Source organism: Myotis brandtii, unplaced genomic scaffold, assembly GCF_000412655.1.
Source record: "Myotis brandtii unplaced genomic scaffold, ASM41265v1 scaffold1571, whole genome shotgun sequence".
Lineage (NCBI taxonomy): Eukaryota > Metazoa > Chordata > Mammalia > Chiroptera > Vespertilionidae > Myotis > Myotis brandtii.
The window spans coordinates 127416-140115 of NW_005355711.1; the positions used below are offsets into that span (position 1 = coordinate 127416).

Sequence of the window (12700 nt, forward strand, 5' to 3'; positions counted from 1 at the left end):
TCATAGGGTCTATATCCCAGAACAGTTAGCCCATAAGGTAGTCCTCCAGCATCATGAACTCAGTTAGGAAAGGCTGCCCTAGAAGCTTTGTTAGGCAGGTACTACCTAATAGCCTGTCTACCCTCCTTGTGTGCCTCAGTCTCTCAGCGTTGCCTCTTCTGTGTTCAGAACAATGCCAAACAGGGTCCTATGGGACCGATAGGAGTCCAGCTCTGTGGGCAAGCTCCTTTTGAGGACTTAGAAGTAGATTTTACAGAAATAGGGCCTAGCAGAGGGAATAAATACCTGCTAGTCTTTGTTTTCACCTTTTGAGGTTGGGTCATGGTATGTCCCACTCACACTGAAAAGGTGAGAGAAGTCACTAAGGCATTGCTGAAGGATATAATTCCACAGTATGGAATGCCTCTGACCATAGGATCCGATAATGCCCCAGCCTTTGTAGCAGAAATAGTACAACAGGTAGACAAGGCTTTAGGAATTAAATGGAATCTACAGGCCTCAGAGTTCAGGGAAAGTGGAGCACATGAACTGGACTCTGAAGCAGGCTATGGCTAAGCTATGCCAAGAGACAACCTTACCCTGGACAGATATCTTGCCTCTTGTACTCCTGCAGGTATGTTGTGCCCCAAGGGCCAGGGTAGGTTTCTCTCCCTTTGAAATTCTATATGGTAGGATTCGGCCAAAAGGAGATTTGTGGGAAATAGAAAAATTAGAAATCCAGAAACAACTACAAGGACTTGGAAAAACTGTCTTTGAGGTCCACAGGTGGGTTATTGACTGACTACCCATCTCTCTAGCAACAGCCATACATCCTTATAAACCTGGAGACCAGGTTTGGGTAAAGGATTGGAAAAAGGAGCCCCTCAAGCCTACCTGGAAGGGACCCTATCCAGTCATATTAAACATATTAAGGTTGCAGGACTAAACATCTGGATCCACCACTCCCAGGTGAAGGCAGCCCACCAGTGGAGTGAAGCCCAGCCTGAGTGGAAGGTGACCTCTGACCAGAAACACCCACTGTGGATCACCCTCAAGAAGACAGCAGATCTGGCCAAGCAACCTGCTCCAAGGAATTCAGATAACACCCTGCTGAATTCTCCCTAACACTAATCTTTTTTTCTTATCTCCTCCTAAAGGTAATATGCTCTGGTAATTCTGGATAATCATAGGTTTTAATTTTCTAATAATTCTCATTTTGTCTTTTTATGAGTGCCAGCAGAATTTGAGACTAGTACCAGGAGGAGAACTCATCTGCTCTTGCTGGGACACAGAAGCACCATAAAATTACTGCTCCCCACACAGCAAGGAAACAAAGGCTTTATCATAAATTGTTGGATTACACCTTGTCATGCCATCCTTTTCTCCTTGCTTAGAAACTCACTACCCAGGAATGCTATACCTGGTAGTCCAAGAGAAAACCCAATCAAGCCAGATTTTTGTTAGCTATACTTATCAACCTGCGGCATGTTATGAATCTACTACCAAAAACACGTGGGCGGGGGGGGGGGGGTTAAATTGTATTGGATAGGACCTGTCACGGCCAATGTGCAGCTAACTAATGTGGCTCCTATTTGTTTCAGCAGTACACAAGGCCAACATCCAACAGGTCACCTCCCAGATGAACTATGCAACTCTACCCCCAAGGCTGAAAACACTACCTACCCCTAGTGCCCCCTGCAGGAACATCCTACGTGTGTGGGACCACTGCTTACCTCTGCCTGCCTGCAACCAGATGAACTTCCTAAAAATCCCTCTGAGAGGAAGAAGCGGGATGCTAACCCCTTGGTCATTGTCCCTTTACAGCAGGAAGTAGCTAAGAGCGGTCGTCACCCCTGTTCACCATAACATCCCATGGTCGTTGCTCCACAAGGCTAAAAGAATCTTGTGGGACAAGGGGGGTGGGGGAGGGGAGGCAGGGAATGAGGAGGGAGCCTCTGCGTGTTACTTCACTCTGATTTGGAAATTATTCCCGGAGTCCACTAGTGTTAATAAACGGGGTCCCTACCTTTCTCTAGGAAGTGTGCTTGATATTTCTTTGCTGTTCTGTAACAATCTAACGAACAAAATAAACTAATAAACAAAATAGATCCAGAGACATAGAATGATGGAAGAGTCTGACAAATTTCAGAGGCAAGGCTTGGGTTGGGGGGATGGTAGGGAGTGATTAACCAGGGAACATGTATGCATTGCCCATGGACACAGACAATAGAGTGGTGATGTTGCAGAAGACCAGAGAAATACCAAGCAATGCTTTTTGAGAAAAGGAGTGACACTGTTTACTTCACTGGCGGACTCAGAGGAATAACTTCCCAAGTCTGAGTAAAATAACATGCAGGGAGTTTCTCTTTCATATCTTTCTGGGGTCTTTGTCCTGAAAATAATGGATTATGCTTCTGGTCCTTTTTACAGGCTTCTCAAGAAGGCCCTCAGGTGTTGGGGGTCTCCATGCCATATCTGGCCTGGTTCCAGTGTTAATAACCCCCCTCCCAGGCAGTGCACTCTTCACAGTTTTATGGCCACCGTATTTATATAACAGGTTCTGCAAGACCAGTTTCTGGGAAAGAGGTAGTGACTTAATTATAGGTTATCAAGAATGTACACTGGGTTTGCTGGCACAGATTTAGGTTACTAGCCACCCCCCCGCCCACTACCAAGTATCAAGGTTACATTGGAATTAGCCTTTTATCCTCCTCAGTGAAGGCCTAGGAAGGGTGGGTGTGGGGTGGAGGGGGGTCAATGGGAAATAAACAAATGAGACAACTGTAATACTTTCAGTAATAAAGATAAATTTAAATAAATAACTAAGTAAACAAATAAATCTTGCCACTATCGCTGAACTCCTCCTATGTGAGTGTCCTGAAATTTTTTCCGCCTGACACCACGGAAGTGCCTATTTCCAAAGGGTGCTGGGACCGACCCACCTTGGTGTCAGTCCTCTTCTGATAACAAAAGGGTTCTCACTCATACTCACTCATTGGAATGCAGCAGAAAGTGTTTTATTGCTGTTAATGCAGCATAACAAAGCTTGGCAGAAGTTCCCAGGTTAAAAATATGGAGGTCAGGACACTTCTTTGCCCTCTTTCTTGTTGTCTTCCTTTGAAACACACAGAGCTACAAAGCAGAAAAGAATCCTGTTTCTTTTTGTCTCAACTCTGATCTGGTGTCCTTGACACTCTAATTCTCCCAATACTTTCCTTTTTTCTTCTATGGGAACTAGGGATATCAACAAAGAAAAGGCAGGAGAGAGCATAAAGGAGCCTGTACTAAGTGAGAGGCAAAATGGTAAAAACTTTAAACAACCTTATCTAAGTGAACAGGAACCAAATGAGAGGGAGGGTCTCTCTTGTGAGTGAGGTCACAGGCAATAATGAAGAACTTGTACAGGGCAGCATCTTTGTGGTGGCAGTTAGGATACTTCCCTGCAGTGAGATTGCAGTTAGTGAGGTTAATAGGTTTTGGGCTCTGGTGGCCTTTCTTGCAGACACTCTTGGGCAACTCACAGGCAGCAACCACATTCTGGAAGGAGTCATGCAGAAAGGTGTTTTGAGGCTTACAGTGCTGAGTATAATTATTGACACCATGCATTGCCTTGTTGCATTGCAGAGGGCTTGGTTGTATATGCTGAATTTCAAACCACTGAGCCTTGGTGAGATTCTTAGGCAAAGCATAAAGTGAATACACTGGTCCCCAAAGTCCCAGCAGCAATAGGAGGGGAGGAAAGCATTCCAGAAGATCTAGCACCATCTTTTCTGTGTAGAAAGAGGGAAGATAACAGTAGTGGTAGAAGCAATAAGAGTAAAATTATATATAACCATTTAGATTTTTAGTGTGCTTTTTAAAGATTTCATAGTTCTTTTTCTTCTAACCAGCTTCTTTCTCATTTGAGTTTTACACAATTCTGTGATGAATCTGAGAAGGAATATGAAGAAGACCTTTCCCCTTATTGGCCAGATCTGATTCTTCTCTTTGTCCTATGCTCATGGGTTATACCGCCCCCATATCAGAAACCTTGTCTCTTTCCTCTTCCCTCCTGAAATATTTATCCTCTATCTATTTGACTTGGACCTGCCAACCATCTTCACTGTCCTAGTCTCCCCAGCCCTGAGACTTCTCTTACCAGCTTTCCACCTTGGTGCTCCCACTGGAAACAGAAGTAGTAGTTAGTCCCAGGCTCAGAGACTTTTGTAGACTGTTTCTTCCCCAGGCATTCCAGAGCTGCCTGCCTTCTCAAGGAAAAGTTCTGAGCCCTTAGGAAAGAGGAGGGCTTGAAAGATAAACTTCTTGTGTGCAATGTGGATGAGATACTTAGACCTTTAAACTCGCCATTTAAAATCATATCAATATCACTAGAGGCACAGGAAGAAACACTGTGACTCAAAACTCAGTTTTGAGGAACTGATTAATTCCAGATATGGGTTGTTTGCTTCCTTGCTGATCTGAAGCTTCATTTTTTTGAAGTTCTATGATTTCAGTTTCTTAAGAGTAAATCTGATATAATAACTGTCACATACTTGGTAATGTTGTAAATCCCCAAAACAGACTTGAATAAATTATTCATTTATGTGGACATTTATTAGAACAAATACTGAACTACTCAGATTTTATGTTCTAATGAAAGAGACTGGTGAACAGACAAATACATTATATATTAATGAATATACTAGTAAACATCACTGACAGCTTTGAAAGAGAAAACGACAGGGGAGTGTGAGGAGATAATAGAGAAGAGGGATCATTGGAGGGCACAACACCTGAGCTGAGTTTTGATAATTAATTAGATGTTAGGTGAAGAGGATGGTAAGGGCATCCCCAGAAGGAAACTCTGTGTGAAGAGACCCATACACATGAAGAAGAAGGGAAATTGGGGGTAATTGCCTATTGAATCTATTCTTACCTTCCCATTGGTGCTGCAATATCCTTCTTCAGAATCTCGTTGTCTTATGGAGGGCTCACAAGAAAGCCTCCTACATGGACTCCCTATCTCTAGCCTCTTTTCCTTTGAACCCATTCTAAATATTACTTGCAGATTAGTCCCTTCAGCATAAATATAATAGTGGAACACCATTGCCTAATGCTTTTCTGTTTTTGTTGTTAATCCTCACCCAAGAGTGTTCTTCCATTCATTTTTATTTTATTTTTTTGTTGTTTTTTTTTTAAAGGGGAGAATGATGATTTTAATTTTTATTATTTTTTAAATATATTTCATTGATTTTTTACAGAGAGGAAGGGAGAAGGATAGACAGTTAGAAACATCGATGAGAGAGAAACATCGATCAGCTGCCTCCTACACACTCCCTACTGGGGATGTGCCTGCAACCAAGGTACATGCCCTTGACTGGAATTGAACCTGGGACCCTTAAGTCCTCAGGCCGACGCTCTATCCATTGAGTCAAAAAAGTTAGGGCATCTTCTTCCATTCATTTTTAGAGAGAGTGGAAAATAGAGGGAGAGACACAAAGAGAGAAATATTGGTGTGAGAGAGACACATCAATTGATTTCCTCCCTTTCTTGCACAAAGACCCTTCAATCCTTGAGCCAACACTCTATCCACTGAGCCCAACCAGTTAGGGTGCCTAATGCTTTTAATGGCTCTGATTATATACAGCATAAAAAAAGTTGTCAATTTATAACAAAGTTGCAGGAGACAAGGTTAATATACCAATATCAATTGCTTTCATATATATCAACAATGAACAATTCAAGTTTGAAACTTAAAAAAACCCACAAATATTTATATTATCACCAAAGAAAAATGAAATATATATAAATCTGATAAAATATGTACATGATCACTATGAGGAAAGCTATAAAACTCTAATAGAAGACATCAAAATAGATGGAAAATAAATGGAGAGATATTTTATGTTTATCCTGAAGGAAACCAGACTATGTCACGACAAAATACGGCTCATTGATATAAATATTATTTTGTGCTGAAGACAATTAAGAATCAGTAAATGCTGAAAACACTCCCTAACTTCCCTTTTCAGCCTAAAAGCAGGAAATATATTCTTTTACTGAAGACAGACTCTTAATCAGTCCAGAGAAGGCACTAGAGGAATCTCCAAATTAACCCTTACCTTTACCATTTATTACTGACGAAACCCCTTTGTTTTGCTAAATTTTCACAAATTCATTTAGTTTTTCCTAAAAGGTATAAAAGGTTCCTGCTCTGGTCACTTCTTTGGGCCTTTATTCTCTCATGAAGGTTCCCACTACATGTAAAAATTTAATAAAATTTATACTTTTTTTCCTATTGATCTGTCATAGTGAGTTTAATTTTTAGAACCAGCCAGGGACCAAAGACAGTCAAAGAAAATTTTTCTTCCCTTACAATTCATAGGAAGAATTTGGGTCTGATATCATAGGCTTTTAGCACAAAAGACACCATTTTGGGCCTATGGGGTAATTTATTTTTTAAAACAATACCAAATGTAGGTTTAATACCTGATCTAATTACAATTTCAACTTGTCCCATAAGCATAACCTTTTTTTTTTTTTATGGATGGGTCACAATATGAGGAACTATATTTTTTAAGTGTTTTCTTTATCTTTTTAAATGTTTGTTGTTGTTTTTTATTGCTTAAAGTATTACAAAACGTATTACATATGTCTCCTTTGTATGGATGGGTGAGGAACTATATTTTTTAAGTGTTTTCTTTATCTTTTTAAATGTTTGTTGTTGTTTTTTATTGCTTAAATGCTTAAAGAGGTTATTACATATGTATCCTCCCCACCCCTTGACAATCCCCTGGCCTCCCCTACCCGCAGTGTCTTATGTCCATTGGTTATGCTTATATGCATGCATACAAGTCCTTCGGTTGATCTCTTAAGTCTAGTAGTTTTTTGATGGAGTCTCTAGGGTTTTGTATGTATAATATCATGTCTGCAAATAAGGACAGTTTTACTTCCTCTTTTCCAATTTGGATGCCTTTTATTTCTTCTTCTTGTCTAATTGCAATGGCTAATACTTCCAGGACTATGTTGAAGAGGAGTGGCGAGAGTGGGCATCCCTGTCTTGTTCCTGTTCTTAGGGGAAATGGTGTTAGTTTTTGTCCATTGAGTATGATGTTGGCTGTGGGCCTGTCATATATGGCTTTTATTATGTTGAGGTATGATCCTTCTACTCCCACCTTGCTGAGAGTTTTTATCAAAAATGGGTGTTGGATTTTGTCAAATGCTTTTTCTGCATCAATTGATATGACCATGTGGTTTTTTTCTTTCAATTTGTTTATGTGATGTATCACGTTGATTGATTTGCGGATATTGTACCATCCTTGCATCCCTGGAATAAATCCTACTTGGTCATGGTGTATGATCTTTCTGATGTACTGCTGGATCCGATTTGCTAAGATTTTGTTGAGGATTTTGGCATCTATGTTCATGAGGGATATTGGCCTGTAATTCTCTTTCATTGTGTTGTCTTTACCTGGTTTTGGTATTAGGGTGATGCTGGCTTCATAGAATGAGCTTGGAAGTGTTCCTTCCTCTTGAATTTTTTGTAGTAGTCTGAGGAGGATAGGTTTTAGTTCTTCCTTGAATGTTTGGTAAAACTCCCCTGTGAAGCCGTCTGGTCCTGGGCTTTTGTTTGCTGGAAGCTTTCTGATGACTGCTTCAATTTCTTCCATAGTTATTGGCCTATTGAGATTTTTAGATTCTTCCTGATTAAGTTTTGGAATGTTGTATTTTTCTAGAAATATGTCCATTTCCTCCAGATTGTCTAATTTGTTGGAGTAGAGTTGTCCATAGTATTATTTAACAATCATTTGTATTTCTGTGGGGTCTGTTGTTATTTCGCCTCTATCGTTTCTGATTTGGTTTATTTGGGACCTCTCTCTTTGCTTCTTGGTGAGCCTGGCTAGAGGTTTGTCAATCTTGTTTATCCTTTCAAAGAACCAGCTCTTGGTTTCATTGATTTTCTGTATTGTTTTTTTGGTCTCTATGTCATTTATTTCTGCTCTAATCTTTATTATCTCCTTCCTTCTGCTCACTCTGGGCTTTTCTTGTTGCTCTCTTTCTAATTCTTTGAGCTGTAGATTTAGATGATTTACTACCATTTTTTCTTGTTTGTTGAGGTAGGCCTGTAGAGCTATAAACTTCCCTCTCAGGACTGCTTTCATTGTGTCCCAAAGGTTTTGGATTGTTGTGTTTTCATTGTCATTAGTTTCCAGGATGTTTTTAATTTCTTCTTTGATCTCATTGGTAACCCAATCAATATTTAATAACATGCTATTCAGCTTCCAAGTGTTTGAGTATTTTGGGTTGTTTTTATTGTAGTTTATTTCTAATATTATGCCATCATGGTCTGAGAAGATGCTTTTTATGATTTCAATCTTCTTGAATTTGGGGAGACTTTGTTTGTGACCCAATATGTGGTCTATTTTTGAAGATGTCCCATGAGCACTTGAGAAGAACGTATATTTTGTTAGGAGTGGTGAGAGTAGGCATCCCTGTCTTGTTCCTGTCCTTAAGGGAAATGGTTTTAGTTTTTGCCCATTGAGTATGATGTTGGCTGTGGGTTTGTTATGTGGCTTTGATTATGTTGAGGTATGATCCTTATATTCCAATCTTGCTAAGAGTTTTTATCAAAAATGGGTGTTGGATTTTGTCAAATGCTTTTTCTGCATCAATTGATATGACTATGTGGTTTTTTCTCTCAATTTGTTTATGTGATGTATCACGTTTATTGATTTACGGATGTTGTACCATCCTTGCATCCCTGGGATAAATCCTACTTGGTCATGGTGTATGATCCTTCTGATGTACTGTTGGATCCGATTTGCTAAGATTTTGTTGAGGATTTTGGCATCTATGTTCATGAGGGATATTGGCCTGTAATTCTCTTTCATTGTGTTGTCTTTACCTGGTTTTGGTATTAGGGTGATGCTGGCTTCATAGAATGAGCTTGGAAGTGTTCCTTCCTCTTGAATTTTTTGTAGTAGTCTGAGGAGGATAGGTTTTAGTTCTTCCTTGAATGTTTGGTAAAACTCCCCTGTGAAGCCGTCTGGTCCTGGGCTTTTGTTTGCTGGAAGCTTTCTGATGACTGCTTCAATTTCTTCCATAGTTATTGGCCTATTGAGATTTTTAGATTCTTCCTGATTAAGTTTTGGAATGTTGTATTTTTCTAGAAATATGTCCATTTCCTCCAGGTTGTCTAGTTTGTTGGAGTAGAGTTGTTCATAGTATTTTTTAACAATCATTTGTATTTCTGTGGGGTCTGTTGTTATTTCGCCTCTATCATTTCTGATTTGGTTTATTTGGGTCCTCTCTCTTTGCTTTTTGGTGAGCCTGGCTAGAGGTTTGTCGATCTTGTTTATCCTTTCAAAGAACCAGCTCTTGGTTTCATTGATTTTCTGTATTGTTTTTTTGGTCTCTATGTCATTTATTTCTGCTCTAATCTTTATTATCTCCTTCCTTCTGCTCACTCTGGGCTTTTCTTGTTGCTCTCTTTCTAATTCTTTGAGCTGTAGATTTAGATGATTTACTACCATTTTTTCTTGTTTGTTGAGGTAGGCCTGTAGAGCTATAAACTTCCCTCTCAGGACTGCTTTCATTGTGTCCCAAAGGTTTTGGATTGTTGTGTTTTCATTGTCATTAGTTTCCAGGATGTTTTTAATTTCTTCTTTGATCTCATTGGTAACCCAATCAATATTTAATAACATGCTATTCAGCTTCCAAGTGTTTGAGTATTTTGGGTTGTTTTTATTGTAGTTTATTTCTAATATTATGCCATCATGGTCTGAGAAGATGCTTTTTATGATTTCAATCTTCTTGAATTTGGGGAGACTTTGTTTGTGACCCAATATGTGGTCTATTTTTGAAGATGTCCCATGAGCACTTGAGAAGAACGTATATTTTGTTGCTTTGGGGTGAAGTGTTCTGAAGATGTCAATTAAGTCCATCTGATCTAGTGAGTCATTTAGGATTGCTGTTTCTTTGCTGATTTTTTGTCTAGCAGATTTATCCAGTGATGTCAGTGGTGTATTAAAGTCCCCTACTATGATTGTATTGTTGTCGATCTCTCCCCTGATGTCTTCCAGGAGTTTTCTTATGTATGTGGGTGCTCCTGCATTGGGTGCATATATGTTTATCAGGGTTATATCCTCTTGTTGTATTGATCCCTTTAGTATTATGAAGTGGCCTTCCTTATCTCTTGTTATGGCCTTCACTTTGAGGTCTATTTTGTCGGATATAAGTATTGCTACCCCAGCTTTTTTTTCATTTCCATTTGCCTGAAAGATATTTTTCCATCCCTTCACTTTCAGTCTGTGTGAGTCCCTTTTAATGAGGTGGGTCTCTTGTAGACAGCAAATGTATGGGTCATGTTTTTTTATCCATTCAGCCACTCGATGTCTTTTGATTGGACCATTTAGTCCATTTACGTTTAAAGTTATTATTGAAAGGTACTTGTTTGTAGCCATTTCTTTTTTTGTGTGGCTGTTTTCTTTCTGGGCTTTTTATTTCTTCTTTTTACACCAGTCCCTTTAGCATTTCTTGCATTGCTGGCTTGGTGGTGATGAACTCCCTTAGCCTTTTTTTGTCTGTGAAGCTTCTTATTTCCCCTTTTATCTCTTGTTGTGGCCTTAACTTTGAGGTCTACTTTGTCTGATATAAGTATTGCTACCCCAGCTTTTTTTTCATTTCCATTTGCCTGAAAGATGTTTTTCCATCCCTTCACTTTCAATCTGTGTGAGTCCCGTCTTCTGAGGTGGGTCTCTTGTAGACAGCAAATGTATGGGTCATGTTTTTTTTTTTTTTATCCATTCAGCTACTCAATGTCTTTTGATTGGTGCATTTAGTCGATTTACATTTAAAGTTAGTATTGAAAGGTACTTGTTTGTAGCCATTTCTATTTTTTGTGCCTGTTTTCTTTCTTAGCTTTTTATTTCTTCTTTTTAAATCAGTCCCTTTAGCATTTCTTGCATTGCTGGCTTGGTGGTGATAAACTCCCTTAGCCTTTTTTTGTCTGTGAAGCTTCTTATTTCCCCTTCAATTTTGAATGATAGTCTTGCTGGATAGAGGATTCTTAGATTCAATCCCTTGCTTTGAGTCCCTTTGTAAATTTCCATCCATTCTTTTCTGGCCTGATGTGTTTCTGTTGAGAAATCATTTGATAATCTAATGGGAGACCCCTTGTATGTAACTTTTTGTCTCTCTCTTGAAGCCTGTAAGATTCTCTCTTTGTCCTGAATATTTGCCATGCTAATAATGATGTGTCTTGGTGTGGGTCTTTTAGGGTTCCTCTTGCTTGGGACTCTGTGCTTGTGTGACTTTTTTCTTCCCCACCTCAGGGAAGTTCTCTGACATTATTTCTTCAAATAGGTTTTTAATCCTTGTTCCTCTTCCTGTTGTTCTGGCATCCCTATTATTCATATGTTGCTTCGTTTCATGTTTTCCCATAACTCCCTTAGGCTCTCCTCCTGTCTTTTAATTTTTTTCTCCAATTGCAGTTCAGTTAGGGTGTGTTTTACTACCCTGTCTTCTAATTTGCTAATTCGGTCCCCCGCTTCTCCTAGCCTACTGTTGAAACTTTCCATGTTGTTTTTTTTTATTGCAGCAATATCACTCTTTATTTCTTCTTGATTCTTACATAAGTTGTTGATTTTTTCCTCCAACCGGTTTATACACTCTAGGACCCTTATTCTGAATTCTTTTTCTGTCATATTGCATGCCTCTGTTTCACTTAGACACTTTTCTGGTGATATCTCATTTTCTTTCCTTTGGGGGTACTTTGTCTACCCATTTTTGGTCTCACTAACTGATCTAGATGTCGAGTCGTGCAGGGGCTGCTCCTTGGGTGGCAATGGTTCCTCGGGCTGCAGTTGCTCAAGTGGTCACAGTAGTGGCTGCTTCTCAGTTGGCAGCGGCTCCTCTGGTGGGTGCTGTTTGCAGCACTGGTGTCTCCTCTGGCTGGTAGGTGAGGGCGATCGCACAGCTGCTGTTCCTTGGATAGGGGTGGGCTGATCACGAGCTTCCTGCTCTTTAGGTGGGGGCGGGCTGAGTGCAGCTGCTGCTCCTTGGACAAAGTGATGCAAAGCAAGGGATTGAATCCAAGAATACTCTACCCATTTTTGGTCTCACTGACTGATCTAGATGTTGAGTCGTGCAAGGCTGTTCACGTGGCTTCTGCTCCTCGGATTGGCGTGGACTGCTCACATAGCTGCTGCTCCTTGGATCGTGGCTGGCTGCACGCTGCTGCTGTTCCTCAAATGGGGTGGGCTGCTCATGAGGCTGCCGCTCTTTGGACAGGTGCAGGTTGCTTACAGGGCTACTGCTCCTTGTATGGGTGCAGGCTGCTCATGCAGCTGTTGCTCCTCAGATGGGGGATGGGCTGCTTGCGTGGCTGCTGCTCCTCAGGTTGGGGTGAGCTGCACATGTGGCTGCTGCTCCTCAGATGTAGGCGGGATGCTCACCCAGCTGCTGCTCATCGGACAGCAGCAGATTGCGTGTGGGTGCTGCTCCTTGGACTAGTGTGGGCTCCGCAAGGCTACCACTCCTCAGGTGTGGTCGGTCTGTCTGTTCGTGTGGCTGCTGCTCCTTGGGCTGGATTGAGCTGCATGTGCAGCTGCTGCACCTCATACGGGGGCTGTCTTGTTGCGTGGCTGCTTCTCTTCAGGCAGGAGCGAGCTGCACATGTGTCTGCTGCTCCTTGGATGGGGGCAGGCTGCTTGCCCAGCTGCTGCTCATCGGACAGGTGCAG

The 12700-nt window shown here is 40.7% G+C and overlaps 1 protein-coding gene and 1 long non-coding RNA gene across 2 annotated transcripts in view; one reads left to right on the forward strand and one right to left on the reverse strand.

The window, feature by feature from the left end:
* Positions 1-3252: 3252 nt before the first annotated feature.
* LOC102255664 (ribonuclease K3) lies at positions 3253-3815 on the reverse strand. Its single transcript, XM_005862008.2, is given in 3 exon segments — positions 3253-3747; positions 3749-3769; positions 3771-3815. Coding segments are annotated over 3 exon segments (522 nt in total). The 3' UTR covers positions 3253-3291.
* A 7038-nt stretch (positions 3816-10853) lies between these two features.
* The window catches only part of LOC106725370, a 19453-nt gene continuing 17606 nt past the window's right edge, over positions 10854-12700 (forward strand). The window contains exon 1 of the long non-coding RNA XR_001361250.1: positions 10854-10864. This is a non-coding gene — a long non-coding RNA (uncharacterized LOC106725370). The remainder of the gene's footprint in view (positions 10865-12700) is intronic.